The sequence below is a fragment of the Stegodyphus dumicola genome, chromosome 2 (assembly GCF_044657685.1).
Source record: "Stegodyphus dumicola isolate Sdum_Otavi_A_Nest chromosome 2, ASM4465768v1".
NCBI lineage: Eukaryota > Metazoa > Arthropoda > Arachnida > Araneae > Eresidae > Stegodyphus > Stegodyphus dumicola.
In genome coordinates this window covers 59,723,971-59,740,654 of record NC_140769.1, presented here as the reverse complement: position 1 = coordinate 59,740,654, position 16,684 = coordinate 59,723,971, and the positions used below count along the sequence as shown (strand labels likewise).

Sequence of the window (16,684 nt, the reverse complement as noted above, 5' to 3'; positions counted from 1 at the left end):
TACAAACTGCATCGACATCCTTTTTCTTTTGTTGCATGGGAGAAGATGGTCCTTTCCAATAGACACTTTGTCTTTTTTTTTTTTTCCCCTAGCAATCTTCTGTTTGCTGTTCTGTCAAAATCCAAGGCACAAATCAAGCACAACCTTTCTCCATTTTCCAATTTTAATTAAAATTAATGTACAACTTTCTTTGCTTATCCCAGGTATGTCTGAAAGTGCTGAGCTGTTACGCGTATAATCAGCTTTTACCAAAGAGTAAATTTTCTCCACATATTCCTCATCCTTTGAAGTTGAAGGTTGCCCTATTTTTGGATCATCTTCAATGCTTTCATGCTCATACTTAAAGCATTTTTACTACCCATACACTTTGTTCTTGATAATGATGTGTCACTATATACTGTTTGAATAATCTGTAATGTTTCCGTAGCAGATTTACCTCCTTTGTAATAAAATTTAATATTTTATAATGTATTCTATCTCGAAACAAAATTTTTTTACGTCTTCTCAGTAAGTGTAAATGACACCTACATTTTAATATGTAGATGATTAAATAACTAGTATAAACTGGCCTTAACAAGAGTTGAGATGTGACTCTTTCTAAAAATGCATCTATTCTTTCATTTTTTTATTTTTATTTTATTTTATTTTTTTATCTTGTGGTCTTTTAATTTGTATATTTACTTTATAGATGCACCTTGTATGTATAATTTTGTTTTTCAGCTACTTAAAATAATGTTTAAAGTTACAAAAAGAGATTTTCCGTGTAAGTGTAGAAAAATGGGGGAAAAAATGTGTTTTAGTCTTTTATGAAAATAAAGCATTTGGGAAATTAACAGTGGTTTCTCTCTTCACAAACATAATTCATTTAAGGCATTTGTCATCTGAAATGTTTGTAACCAAATATCCTCCTTTTCTCCACTAGGAATTAATATAAAATGGATTAATCCATTTCCCTGGACCATGCATTATTACTTATTTAAACTTTACAACAGTACCTTGTGAACTGATTTGTACCGCAAAACAAATAAAACACATTAAATTAGGGGTGGGGAAGATAAACATAATATTATGCAGATAAAATAGACAGAACCATAATTTAATTTTATCATATCTGTGTCAAGTAGGGTGTATGATATGTGTGGAAATTGCTGCGGAAGATATATGGCAAAGTTGATTATTATTTGAATGAAGAGACTGCTTATTTAAAAATTTAACTTTTGGGGGGCGGGATTTTTATTTATTTATTGTCTCTTAGTACCATTTGACTCTGCTTGAAACTTATTGACTTTTGATTCAAAATTTATCCAATACGATTTGCTGCTGGCTCATTTTAAGATGCTGCATTGTCGATGACATTGTTCATGCTGTAGCTTGGTACAGCATTATTAGGATGATATCATTATTTGAAATTCAGACCTTATCTCATTTTTCAGAAATTTTGTGGAACAAAGAACTATTATCATCTTCCTTTCTTTCTTTTAAAACATTTCCTTTACAATGACTTTTATTTGCAACTTTTGCAGTTCTTTCATTTGGATCACATTTTATGATCTTCTATAACTCCTCCACTTCCACTCTTTGTTTAAAACACAATATCATGGGTAAAAGGAAGAAGACATCTTAATGGCAAAGTTTCTGTGTGTAACATAATCTGGTCACAATTTCCTCCAGACTGAATTAATGCTCCTATAAGTCACTTGTTGCTGGACTTTGTTAGTGAGAGTTAAGTTGCAGATATTAAAATGATGTTTTTTAGAAATATCTGAGTATTAATTATTATTCTGTGTCAGAGGTTACCTCAAATGCCACAGAAAGTAATTTGTTGCTCTCTTGAAAGTTCTTAACTCGAGATACTATTTGTCATGAGTTACCTGAGATCTTTTTTTATGAAAATAATTTATTATGAGAAGCATTCATGATCTGAAGTTCCACTGTAGTTGCATATCTTATTAGCAGCTATATCATTATGAAGGTTGATTACATATCTATAATATCCATAAGTCTTAATCTATTTTACTGAGTTTCAGTGAGTAAAATACAGTTCACAGTTTACTCACTAAGAAGAGAAATAGTACCCCCTTCCCCAACAAAAAAGTTGAAGATAACTGTGTTTGTATATTGGTTTTCCTACATATTTGACTGTTAAAAAATTTTTAGTTCATAAAAAAAAGAACTTGTATCAGATTGTCTTCAAAATCAATAGAGCTTTATTTAAAATTTATGCTACTATAAAGTAACTTTTTGCTTTGATTGAGAAGTGAATGACTCATTTATAATTCCATATTGGTTAAATTGTGGCCAATTTTGACTTATTGAAAACTTACAGGAACACAATACTTTTTCCACTGACAATGGACCATGATTTATCTTACACTGTGGCATTATTGCTGAAAACATGCTAAATGATTTATTTGGTTTTCTATTCAAACTTCTCGTGAAATTTGTTGCTATAACATACTCCAGCCCTTTTAAGATCTCATGACAAATGAAATTTCTACCAGCATAATTTTCATATTTTTAAAAAGTAAAAATAATTGTTTTCATATAGTAGTTAAAATGACTATTGTTACATGTTTTTATATGAAAATTTTGTTATGGATCTAGTATCAAAGCAGTGCAGCGAAAAAGAAAGTGCAGTGAGAAACATAGAGACTAAACTCTCTGCTGCCTTGAATGCTTTGGAAGTTTGGTGTGATACTAATAATATGGAGGTGAACTTAAATAAATCATACTGCACGGCTTTCTCACTTATGCACCATCTTTGGATCTTCAGCTGACATATGAGGATACCCAAATCCCCTTGTGCGATAAATTTAAATATTTGGGTGTGACAATTGACCGCAAATTAACATCGAAGCCACATGTAGAGGACTTGTCCAACCGTGCTACGAAGAGACTCAGTGTCCTTAAATGCCTTGCTGGGGCAAGGTGGGGTTGCACTAGACAAACCCTGCTCTTAAAAACTAAACTAACTTAAAAAAACTTATTATTCTTTATCCTCCTTCTTCTGACTTACTGCTGTGAACCACTTGTTGTGGCCGTGGAAAATGTACTCCAAAAAAAAATCCAAAATCAGTGCTTACGTATTGTTTCTGGAGCCGTGACGACCACCGCGATTGACGCCATGTTTATGTTAATTGGTGATAAATTCTTAAGAACTGTAATTCAAAAGAAGGCCTTAGTTCTCTGGGAAAAGATCATTAGAGTTCCTGGATGTCTTTCACTCTGGAAGGAAGTCAATCAAGATCTGACTAGAAATCTAAAGACCCAGATGGGCTTTCTACAGATAGTTTTTCAGTTAAAAAATTCACTTGGTTTATTGAATGAACCAGAATTACTTCTTCCACTACAAAATCCAATAAATTTGAAATCTTTCTGGGCTAATCTTGACCTGGGTCAAAAAATAACCAAATGTAATATGGATCCCTCTATTTTGAGAGCCCTCGCTTTCAAAGTATTAAACATTTTTTACCCTGAGTGGCTTCAGATCATTACTGATGGATCCCTCCTGTCTGATGGCCCTAATGCTGGTGCCGGAGTTTTCTCCGATATTTTCTCTTTCTACATCCCTGTGGACCGAGGTTCTGTGTTTGACGGTGAAATTGCTGCGATTCGCACAGCTCTGTACCAGCTACCATGCCACTTGGAAAAATTTACAAGAGCTGTTATAATCAGTGATTCCCAAGCTCCTCTGTTGGCTATCATTTTAGATAAAAATCCCATATCACAGGACATATTGGATTGTTGACATTATCGACAAAAACCTGGCTTCACTTGAGAAAACTATAGTCCTCCAGTGGGTTTCTGCCCACTGTGGGATTCCAGGTAATGAGAAAGCCAACTTCTTGCCAAAAAAGGGTGTTTTAATCATGCAGATTAATTCTTGTTCTTTGCCTTTCTATACTGTTAGGAAACTTATTAAAAGATCTTTCAATGTATGTGCTCAGGAAGATCTCTATCATCGTGTTTCTCATATCTTGGAAGAATGCTATCCTGAATTTGTGTAATGGACCAAGGCGTAGGGCAGTCGCTGAATTCTGCCTTGCCACCGGACATGACTGCCTACAATATCATCTTCATAGATTCAAAATTGTTCCTTCTCAGATATGCACTCTGTGCAGCTCTGAAGAGGTGATGGATGCCGCACATCTTAACCCACTGTCCTGCTCTGCACAAGACACTTTTCTCACTGAGTATTACTGGGTGGCAAGAGATAGTTAGATTAATGGACTCTGTTACAGCTTTTCGCCCCCCCCCAATGTGTTGCTGTATTCTATATTCTTTGTTTTTATTTTTTGCTGTAACTGTTCATAATCTGCCATTGGAAATAATAATAATAAAAAATATCAAAGCAAAACAGTCTGCTAATTGGAATTTTAATTCTACTGTGATAATATGAAAAATTAGGTTGTATTTGTTGAATTATTCCACCTAGTATTAAAAATGTATTATTTTCTTTCTTGTTTTGAGAAACGCAAAAATTAGAAGCATGTATAATATCAGTATTTAAGAAAGTAAAGCCTGTTACTATGATTTTCTAAGTTGTTTATATTTAGTTCAGATTTATTAAAAGGCATATACTGGTTATTAGGGTTTTGACATAATGAATCACTTTTTTGTAAATGTTTTGCATTTTCATGAATAAGAAATGTTTTTAGGTGTACTGTGTATCACGTAAAGGAGGCTTAAATGTGTATTCTAAAGATAAAGAAGAATGGATTGAAAAGAAACATTTTATGATTTTATATTCAAATGAATGCTTGGAAAGTGTGGTGTCAGTTACTGCTGTATTCCTATTTCGAAATCAGATTATAATAATGCTAACAGGTACAATATTTTTTTTGTTTAATTTTTTTTTAAATTTATTGTGCTACATACGCATAAATTTTATTTGAATTACCATGCACTTTTACTTTGAATTTTCACATTTTACTCTTTCCTTAAATATATCCTAAATATATATATATATATATATATATTTAAACAAATTTGCAGACACCAACACTCATATAGTAGGTAAGTTAGAATTAAAACTTACTATTTACTTGCTTTAAGTATTTTTTTAAAAAAAATTTTATGTAGTATCTAAGTATTTTCTAAATATGAAATTATATTTTTAAATATATATTTATTTTAAAAATTGTGAATTAGTTCTTTTTGTTTTTTATTTCTTATTGGTTTATATGGATTATGTATAGTTCTTTTATAGTTTCTTTTTATTGATATGCATATTCGTTTAGGGGAAGTTTCTGTAGACAAGGATTTCTAAAATACATTGGTTTCTAGATTTTTTTATTATTTTATAAAAAATTAATTTTTAAAAAATTTAATTTTTTTAAGAAAAAGTTTAATTTTTGACTTTACTTGCTTGTTTCTCAAAAGACTTAATTAGTATTTTCCTTTTTGAACTTTAATTCTTAAATGTTAATACTTAAATGTTAATTTCTAAGGGTACCACTTTATTGGAATTACTTTTGGTTTTGTCTTTTACCCTTGCTTGCGTGAATGACGAAACACGAATTGAATGATTGGAGAGTTAGGTTTGGAGGCAACTTCCCCTTGATAAGTCTGTCTCCTGCCTACTCTACGATCATTCACATATGCATTTTTTAAAAAAATTGTTTAATTTAATTTTAATTTATTAAATTACTAGATTTATTTTCATGGATAGATTTTACATTTGATTTGCTTATGCCTCTGAATTTAAACGATATTGTAGATTAGTTTGAGAATTAAATCTTTTACATGTTTGCATATTTTAAAATTATTTTGGCTTTTTTCCTTTTTTTAGAATTTAAATTTGTTTAAATTTAAATTTCATTCCTTGTAGCAATGGCGCAAAGAATATTTAATTAAATATGTATTTAAATTTAGTTTTTTTAATTAAACTCAATTTTTTCTTTTGAAGCTATATATATATATATTAATTATTATGTTATAATGTGATTTTTTTTTTTCAAGTGTATGTACATATATTTTTGTACATATATTACTTTTCTCTTGAAACAAGGGAAGGGAATACAAAGTTTAGTAAAATACTTGCAATTTGTTAGGCAAGCATTATTTATCACCAAAAGAATGGCATATTACACTGATGTTCAGAATTAAAGGATATTGGGAGAAGTAATGCTAACTGTACAGAAATTATTTTAAATTGAGTGTAATTATACGCTACTGGGCAGAGAAACCTAGTGCTGCATGGGTGTTAGTGTACAGAATATGCAAATAAGATGAATGGGTCCAAATTATAAAAGAAAACATGTATGAGATTGTCGTATATAATATAAAATTGTAATTTTGAAAGTAGTCATTTGTTATTTATCATGTTTTAAAAACTTCATCTAGATGAAGGCCGGATTTGATGAATGGTTGGTAAACTCCAGATAGGTAAAATACAGTTAGATATATTCCGAGAACTGAGTCTTCCAAAGCTTGATCTCAATCTGAAAATGCTTTTTAAGCACATGAAAATTAGTGATTTTGCTGGTTGAAGTTATGTGAGAATAACTGCATTATCTGGAAGTCATTATTTGTCATTTTCAGTAAAATTGAACCATTATGCAACAATTAGACATTTGGCTTGGAAACTTTCAGCAGTCATTGGTATTCAAATAACCTCTAAGCGGCCTTTATACCTCTGCACATTTACAGAATCTTTGTTTTAGGTATAGAAATTGATCTAGCCATTTCACATGATTCATCCCCAAATAAATAAATTGCCAGATTGGAAACTATGTCATTCATAAATATGTGGTGGCAGATTGCATGTTCCCTGCTCTCTTCAGAAGAAACTCTATGCAAAATTGTTATTTAGTCTCAACCTGAGCTCATTTGTTGACAATACATTAGGCCTAATCATCTTGACTATAATTAAGACACAATAACATGCTGAACAAATACTAATTCAGAAGTCAAACAATAAAAATCAGCGTTATATTTTCAAATTTTCACAGGACTAGTTTCGATGGCGCTTTTGCAGCTGGCGCCATTTGCGCTTTTGCAGCTGATGATGGTGGTTCGTTAAAACCATCGAAACTAGTCCTGTGGAAATTTGAAAATATAACCGTGATTTTTGTTGTTTGACTTCTGAATTAGCATCTTGACTATATTGGTAATGAAGATGACACCATTTTATCCTTTCAAAGATGCAGAAAGCAGGGTCCAATGCTGCAGTTTTTCATATAAAGACCCATGCACTTAAAACTTCCAGTGAGTTTTACTTAATCTCTTAACTGCTTTGTTATTAAATTACCTGCTTATTTCATAGATAATTAAAAGATAATTAAAATTTTAATATTTTGCTGAAGTAGGATTTCCAGAGTGCAGTGAATGTGAACTTCTTTTTGTAAACTTGTATAATTTTTTGTATTTTCTCATATAATTTATGTTTACATGTATACAGCAGATTACCATTTGTATGCTGTTGTTAGAAAAAGAGTATAAGAGTGAATAAGTAAGTTACTTTTTAAAGTAAGTTGAACCAAGGAAAATTCATTTTTCAAATTGAGGAAATATTAATATTTTTATGTAAAAAAAGGCTAAAGATACAAAGAAATAAAAGCAATACTTAACCTTGGTAAAATATTCTATTTTAATCACTTATATTCAATATTTTAACATTTTCTAGACTATATTATGAATTAATTTTTATTTAAAATCATAAAAATTCTTGCTAATATACACTGCCCTCCAAAAGTTAAGGAACAGCATGTTTTTTTGTATCTAATTTGAGAATGAAGCAACATAGAAACAAATTTATAGGACATGTTCACTAAACAGTTCTTTAATGAACGTGACATAGAATGTTCCTAAAATTCAACACAAAGATGAATTGGGGGTGGGGAGGAATACGCTTTTGGGAGAGAAATCCAGTCTTGGAGAAGCAGTATACCGCAGTGTTTTGAGGAAAATTGGGGTGGTAACATTACAAAAAAATGGGTTCTAATAAGGAATGTGTCTGCTCCTAGCTGTAATACATTGGGGGCAGTGACATTCCATGCTGTCAATTCAGTTGTCAGTCAGTGAAATGGGAAGCAACGACCAGACACAGAGTAATCTTTGTTCAAGCTCATCTAATGCCCTAGGAGAAGAACTTAAAACAGCAACCTGTCTCCCAAGGTAATCCCAAAGCTGCTGTATTGGATTTAGGTCTGGGGATATAGCTGGCCATTCCATCTGCTCCATACTGTGACCTTCAAGATATTCTTCAGCAACCCGAGCTTGGCGCGGTTGCACATTGTCGTCCATCAGAAGAAATCCAGGACCAATAGCAGCAGCATATGGGCAGACACATTGATCAAGGATCTCGTCTCAATATCTCACATCGCTCAAAGTTCCTCCATGGAACACATGCAGGCCAACGTGACCACTGAGAGAGATCCCAGTCCAAATCGTTATTCCACACACTTTTGTAACTGTGTCTTTCCACAATGTGGGATTGGTTGTATCTAATGTGTTGTTCCCTTCAGATCAGTTGATGACCTAAATCACTTTTCAGTGTGAACCTGGACTCGTCTGTGAAGGGAACAGACGCCCATTGTTAACTGGTCCAGGAGACGTGTTCTCTTGCCCAACACAAACGGGCACCTCGAAATCAAACTCTTTGAACTCTCTTAAGGACAGAAATTTCACTGAATGAAATCGTCATTATACTTTAAGAAGTTAAATGCCTAAAAGTTTCTATCTTCATGTGCAAAATTAATAGCTGATGGTAATTAATAGTTTCTTGGAACTTATGAATGAATACTATTTTATCCAGTATGGAGCCATTCATTGCAAAAATAAGTATATTTCATTTTGTAGTTTCTCCTGAATTAGGTTAAAATCATTTAATGATAGGTGTTGAAGAGTAATCTTAATGGTAAATTTCTTCTCTAAATCTCTTTGACTCTTTCACTTAAAGTATGGAACTTTTTACATTAAACTTGTGTGAGAATACTGCACTTTACTAATTGAAATTTTTCTGTATAAGGATCGTATAAAAAGATAGATATCAGAAAAATATCTTTTCTTCGGTACTGAGGTTTTGATTATATTCTCCATCTTGTTTTTTCAGAAGTTTGTAATAAGAATTATGTAACTAAGATCAACATTGATAGAAATGATTCCTCCAGCCATCTTTTTCAAACACCTAACATATTTATATGTGAAATATTTTTATTTAAATGGGGTTGATGACTTAAGATTTTGAGAAAGGGTTTTATACTTGGACCACTTTATTCTAAACGTTCTCAACTTTAATATATTGCTTAAAATTCCTTCAGGCTTTCCATGAAAGCATCCTTTCCCATAGGCAGATAATGATAATATGAATGGCTTAATTAAGTAGTTCTTTTATTGTTGTTTTCTACAAAGCTTTGTATATGGATGCTGTATTTTTCAGAATTGATATCCAATTGTATTATAGTTTGAAAGGAAATTCTCTGTTCCAAGCATGATCTTGTTTGTGATGAAGCAAATAGGTTGTTGCCCCATCAGTGGCCGAGTGATTAAGACCACTGAATACTGGGAGTTTGACCTAAGTGGTCTGCATGGCGGGCTGGCTGCATGGTTGGTTCTATCCACATGTAATACGAATATGAGTAAGTTTGCTGTAGAAAGTTAAAGTTGCCAGGAAAGCATTCTTCACCTTAGTCAGATAACTTGCCATGTTTGAATAACCTAATTCAAACATGGCAAGTTATCTGACTAAGGTGAAGAATGCTTTAAATAGACCACCTGTGAAAGCGCCTATTTTACTAATGCTTAAATGGTTTAGCATGCCCATTTAGTTTTTAACTTCATTTTTACTGCTTATGCCTTCAACCCTAGTATGCTTTGCCATAATCAAAATAATCTGATCCTTTAAACTCTTCAAATCTTTCTTTCAGCAAGTGACTGAAAGGAAAATTAATTTTTCTTTCTGGTCATTTTTTAAAATCAAGATGTCTTTCCCTAAATGCTACTTTTCTTAATAATGGGGCATGCCAGAGGGTGTCTTTAATAAAGCTTGCATCACCTACAGAAAATATGAGCGGTGTTTTTTAAGTAAAGGCTGCTTGAAAATAAAAACCAAACAAAAGATAATTTTCAAAAACCAAATTTATTTTCAGAATCTACACATGTTTCTCTATTTTTCAACATAGTTGCCAAGTTTGTTTAAACACTTATCATACCTTAGAACAAGATCTTAAATACAGTGCTTAAATTGTGCCGGAGCCCGGCTCCTGTACTTCTCAATTTTTAAGATAAATTACAATTTTAGCTGGAGCGCAACAGAGCCCTAAAAAGATGAGCTCCAGAACTTCTTTTTATAAAACTGAACCACAATTTAATGGGAAAAATAATTAGAATTCCTAACGTTTTAGTTTAACAATAAGCAGACCTTGCAATACTCTATTTCCCTAGAAATACGAACTCATGAGAATATAAGACGTTCAAGTAAAGTCCTGTCACTCACGTGCGGAAACTTTTCCCTTTAAGAAGGGCAAAATAAATTTAGGGGAGTTTGTTTAGAAACACGTAAATTTCTCACCATGCCATCATATCTAGTGTATTGTTATCGATGCTTACAGTTAATTATCCTTGCAGGAAGGAAAATTTAGTTCTTAAATGTGCGTTAAGTGACAGCGAGTATAATAGGAGTGAAATATTGAGATAAACTGCTCAAGCATGTCCTATACATTGTCTTCCCAGAGTACCCACTAATGAGAGGAAGCGTAACCAGCAACTTTACATTCATCCTTTAGGAGTCAGATTCAGGACTCATTTTACCCCTGGCACACCAGCAGAGAGCCGCGGTCCAAGAGAAAGTTCTCTCTCACTAAAATTCCCCTCATTTTTTGTTTCCACCCACTCATACCCTCATTCTGTTTCGCCCTGGAATTTTCATCAGCTATACTTTAAATATATTTAATTTTCGTGATGATAAAAAAAAAATTTCACCTCCCCCATGATCAGAGCTTAAATTGGGCCGGTGCTTCTTATTTTTTGTAATAAATCATAATTCTAGCAGGAACGCACCGGAGCCCTGAATACGAAGGCTGCGGTACTTCTTTTATGTAAATGAATAACAATTTCAATAGAAATTTTATTTTAACAATAAACTTATATTAAAAATCGCTTATTAAATTTCAATTTATCTCTTTACATTTTAATTATTTAATTACTTCAATCTTTAATTATTTCAATAAATAATAGTTAATTCTCTAATAATTATCAATTAAATTATAATTAATGAATTATCTAATAATTATCAATTAAATTATAATGAATTAATTATATAATAATTATTGGTTAAATAACAATTTATAAACATTAATTAAATGACTATTAATTAATTTGGTAATAATTAACTATTTAATTTTAAATTATTAATGAGTTTAATAGTCATTTTATTTATTTATTTACTCTTGTCCCTCTTTGCTGATGGTCTTCCATAGGACTCCAGCACTTCTAATCTTAGAAATTAAGCCCTGCTTAAATACTCTTTTCAGAGAAACTTGCCACCTGCTGCAGTAACCAAGATATCACGGCCGTTTTCACATCCTAGACTAAACACTTCAAGAAATTTGTTTGAAAGAGTGCTTATGGTGAAGCATGTGTTCTTAAGAATTTTCGCTTCAACTGAAGCTTCCATATCATCTGTGATCACATATGGGCGACAAGAGCGGGACTCATCATGGACATTGTCATGGCCATGAACATTGTCGTTGCATTTCTTGAAGTGTCTGGACTAGACACTTTAAGAAATGTGTTTGAAAAATTGCTTATGGTGAAGCATCTGTTCTCAAGAATTTTCTCTTCAACTGAAGCCACCATATTGTCTGTGATAACAGATGGGCGGCCGGAGCGGGGCTCATCATGGACGTGGCCAGCTTTGAAATCTCTGACCCACTTAAGCCCCGTTCACAAGAGCAGATTCGACCCGTAGCGAAAACCGGTTCTTCCAACGCGTTCCATTCACATGGGACAAGCATTAACTGCCTCGCCGAATTGGAGGTAGAACTTGGTTGAATGTTCCTTACCTTTCGAGAGCAGGGCAAATGGGGAGATTTCCCGTACTATATTGCGTGGTTCACTTAATTTTAGTTACTGCTCACTGGACTGTCAGTGAAACAATCGCGCTGATAGATGTCTGGTGATGTGATAGCATCCCCCCAAAAATTAGATAGAACTGTACAAGATACGGAAATTATAGACAAATGCAGACAAGGTTATCTGATGCTAGGTATTCCAGAAATATCGTTCAAATTAAAACTAAAGTTAAGACAAGTGCATATCGGCTTCAGTGTGACAAGGGACTCGGTACCTTTTGAATGATTTTTTTTTTATTTAAGCATTTTCATCTATTTTATGAATATTATTAAATGGTTTTGTGAGACAAAATAATTTTAAGCTGAAAAAAAGTTTTTGCTAGTTTTTTTTTTTATTTAAATTTTTGAAGAAAGATTTTACAATTAAAATGTTTGTCTTCTCCTACAATTTTCAATGTAGCCCCCCCAGTTTTTTTATTGTATTTATTAGAGTGTTCTTAATAACTTCAAGGAATGATTTTGCAATTAATGAATTAGTTTCTGAGAAAAAAATAAAAATACACTTTTATTTAAAATCTTTAAAACAAATATGATCTCAGTCACATTTTTATTTCAAATAATTTTTCTTTTCAGTATTTTGTAAAACCCATCCTTGTTTCTATAAAGTATATAATTTTAAATAAGCAGTAAAAATAAAATAATTTAGTCCATACCTGTATATGTTTTAAATAAATAATTTAGTTCATACCTGTATATAAAAAAAATAAATAATTTAGTCCATACCTGTATATGTTTTAAATAAATAATTTAGTCCATACCTGTATATGTTTTAAATAAATAATTTAGTCCATACCTGTATATGTTTTAGGACTTTAAGTAAAAGGATTTATCGAAAAAAAATGCAAAAGGTTTCTCAGTTTGCATTTGCAGTTTAAAAAATACAAACTGTCTAAATAGACATTTAATTATTTCAAATCATTAAAATTTTATTACTGAATTTCAATACACACATATATATATAAATCAAACCTAGTGCTATTTATTCAATTGGTAAATATAAACATAAATTACAAACCTTTTTTTAAAACCTTATGTGGCCACAAAAATTGCAAAAACTCATAAAACGCAAGCAGATTTTTTTTTTTTTTTTTTTTTTTTTTTTTTTTTTTGTGTGTGTGTGTGTGTGTGTGTGAAAGACGTTCAAAACAATTTTAATACATTAATTAATTATAATATTGTTGTGTGTGTACGGGTTTGTAATAGATTGACAATAAAGCCACAATAACATGCTGAACAAATACTAATTCAGAAGTCAAACAACAAAAATCAGCGTTAATTTCAATCAGCATCACAGCGTACTGTGAAAATTTGAAAATATAATGCTGATTTTTGTTGTTTGACTTCTGAATTAGATTGCTAATAGTTCGTAAATGATTGTCATTGCACTCAAATCTGATGATAGCTTAATTAAATTTATTTTATTAACAGAACCACTTCAAAGTTCTGGAATTTTCCACAGAAATACTCGTAAAAGTGTTTAGAATATCACTAAGTATAATCAGTAGTTATGCTTCAATCTAATAAGAATGTTGAACACAACGGAATGCAAACACATCTTAAGAGAAAGTTAACTCAGAAATATCTCCAATCTCACGCTGAATTAACAACTGACAACAATAACAATTATATAGCATAAATAACGTCATAAAAATAGTGTGGTATAATGAGATTATTACTTTGAAACTGATGTTTCGAATTGATGCCCAAAAAGAACCAATATTTCGCATTCTGCTTTATTGCATATCTTTCAAAAAAGTAAAAAAAATCATCGAATTAATTTTCTTTATCATTTTTTTAAACGCGAAAAGTTTGTTTTGTAAGCTGTGAAAATGTCAGAAGTTTGTAACCGATATATTTTTAGATATGAAATTTTAAAATTAATGGGCGTCAAAAAGTCTAAAAATATGAACAATTTAAAAAAATTCTCCCAAAATATTTTTTTTTAAATTACGCTATAAATTTCATTTAATTTTTTTTTTCCTCCACGGTGTGTTATGGTGCAAACTATAATATTCTGAGATTCTCAGTTTATTTGTTAATATTTGCAAAAAAATCGTTTAACTTTAAATTTGAAAAACATCTAATCCTCTAAAAATCAAAAATGTGACACCACATCCACAAGCAGTGTATGTACAAAGTTTGAGTTCTCTATCTTATCGGGAAGCAGTTTAAAAATCCACGACCATCTTTTAACCACAGCGACAAGCTCCAAGAGGGAACTAAATAATAGCTTATAAAATAATAATAATAATAATTAAAAAGCATATATTTTTCAGGAACCATTACAAAAGTTCAGGTACCAGTTGCGGAAGTACAGATTACAAAATTAATAACAGTAAACAACGTTAAAAATGTGTAAACAGTATTAGAAATCTGCCGATTTGGAGACATGATTGTTCACAGAGGCTTAGGTGTAAAGGGAAGGAAGACGGTGATCTTCTGAATGGGTCCTAAAGACAAAACTCTTTCATATCTCCTTTTTCTCCTCTTGCTAACGGCAGCTGTGCGAAGGAGCATTGCATGTGAACAGGGCTTTATGCGCTTTGCCTTCACTCACGGCAGTAGCTCTGTGAACTTCACAAATCTGCCAGTTAATGTCTGCAGTAGACAGGTTTCTTGCCGACAAAAAACGTATCACTGACCATACCTCACACGGGGAAAGCGATTCCATAATCTTGAACATAACAAGACACAGAACAGACCTTACAGTTTAACTACACAGCTGCGACTGAGCACAGTTGTTTCCAAGGAATGTCAGAACATGACGCAAGCGCTCATTGCTACCAGCATGACACATATTAGTACATATAATAAAACAGCCCTTACTTTAAAAACACACTACATAACATCAGCTGGCAGTTTATATGTAATAATGGCAATATAATGCATAAACAATGAAAGTATTATGGCATTTGAAAAAACATGCACATTCTATATTTTAATCAATATGTCATGTAATTTAATAGCTACAGTAATTAAAATAATAATCAATATTTTATTCCTTTTTTTTTTTTTTTTTTATTCATAAAATGCCCATTTACATAAAATGTGCATTACTGTTCCCTGCAGGTAACTAGTATTTTTAATGTCAGTTGGTATGCCCAATATTAAAGTGTCAGTATTACAATGGGGAGTTCAATTTACCATAAGAATTTTTTCAAGTTAATGTTATTTAGAGTTGTATTTACTAGAATTTTGATTTAGATTTCACACACTCATTTTATCTTTACAAAACATTAAATTCAATTACTGATGCTTTTTTAAGCATGCATTAAGAAAGTAAAGTAAGTTTTTGTAATTGAATAAATTGAGTTTTGTATTTGAAATATCTCCCTTTTTGTTTGTTTCTTTTTTTTTTTAATAATATTTATATTTAAAATAAATATATATAATTTTGTAATTGTATTTTTCAGCTGATGGGAAAATGGTTGTGTATGTCAATGAACAAATGGTTAGGCATCACTATTTAATGAAATATTTACACACTGTACTTGTAACTGTGGCACTAAGTGGTACTATTTTAGCTTTAGGAGGAGAGAATGGCAAGCTGTTTCTATATCACATTCCAGATGATGACCACCTTGGCAGTCTTCAACTGTCTAACCCAGCATTCGCTTTACAGTTAAGTGATGCATCAATAATTGCCATTGACATTTTACATGATAATGATTCACCTGTGATAGTTGCTGCAACTAATGAAAGCATATATGTTATTAAGTGGTACAATATTCATAAATCTCACCAAGAAGTGAAAAGGAGAGATGTGTCACATTTGTTTAAAATGCACTAACATTTGCACTTGTAAAAATGTATATTTTGACTTATATGTAAATTTTGAATTGTTTAAATTATAAATTTTAAAAAAAAACTGTATAATCTATGAGTATGTTATCTAGGAACAAGCCCATTCCATATGCACACCAAATACTTTTACACTTTTACAGTATACTATTTGACCAGTGGCGGCTTGTAATAAGCACTGTGGAACTGCAGCACCCCCTATTTCAAGTTATTATTATTAATATTTAATACAGTGTGCCTTTTAGTCTAATTCTTTCTTTATACGTTTAGAATACATAATCCTTAAAGGGTATCAGAAACCCCTATACCGACAATGTTAAATTGACCATTTTCGATGTACCTTTTCTCAAAATCTGCTGTAGATACAAGCTTGAAATTTTTTCTGTAATTAAAGTATACCTATCTGATTATACTGAAATGAGCTTTTGAAGCATTTTGAATTTTAGAGTAAATTACAGAATATTTTGTTAGAAAAGTGCTAAATTTTTTATGCCTAACACAAAAAAAATTTTAAATTTTTTCTTTCTAAGTTTATTACAAAAAGCTCATTTCAGTAAATATTAGGGAACCTAATAAATAAGCCATAAAAAGCTTAGATACCTGTGAGCAGTAGTTCCTGAGAAAAGGTACATCGAGTATAAAAAAATCACGTTTGGAGAAAAACGCGTTTTTATGTAAAAATCCTCATTAATTAAAACTAGGTTTTTTTTTTTTTTTTTTTTTTTTTTTTTTTTTTTTTTTAAATGCAAAATTCCAAAATTACAATTTTTTGAAGATTTTGGGCTTCCAACACCCCTTAAGCTTAATGT

General features: G+C 31.4%; 1 protein-coding gene across 3 annotated transcripts in view; it reads left to right on the top strand.

Moving 5' to 3' along the window:
* The window catches only part of LOC118193410 (uncharacterized), a 74,217-nt gene extending 58,276 nt beyond the window's left edge, over positions 1-15,941 (top strand). For all 3 annotated transcript variants that reach the window (XM_085810700.1, XM_035364490.2, XM_035364491.2), the window contains exons 6-7: positions 4,659-4,827; positions 15,488-15,941. In XM_085810700.1, the coding sequence (XP_085666826.1) occupies positions 4,659-4,827; positions 15,488-15,864 (546 nt within the window). In that variant the 3' untranslated portion in view covers positions 15,865-15,941. The remainder of the gene's footprint in view (positions 1-4,658; positions 4,828-15,487) is intronic.
* The last annotated feature ends 743 nt before the right edge of the window (positions 15,942-16,684 follow it).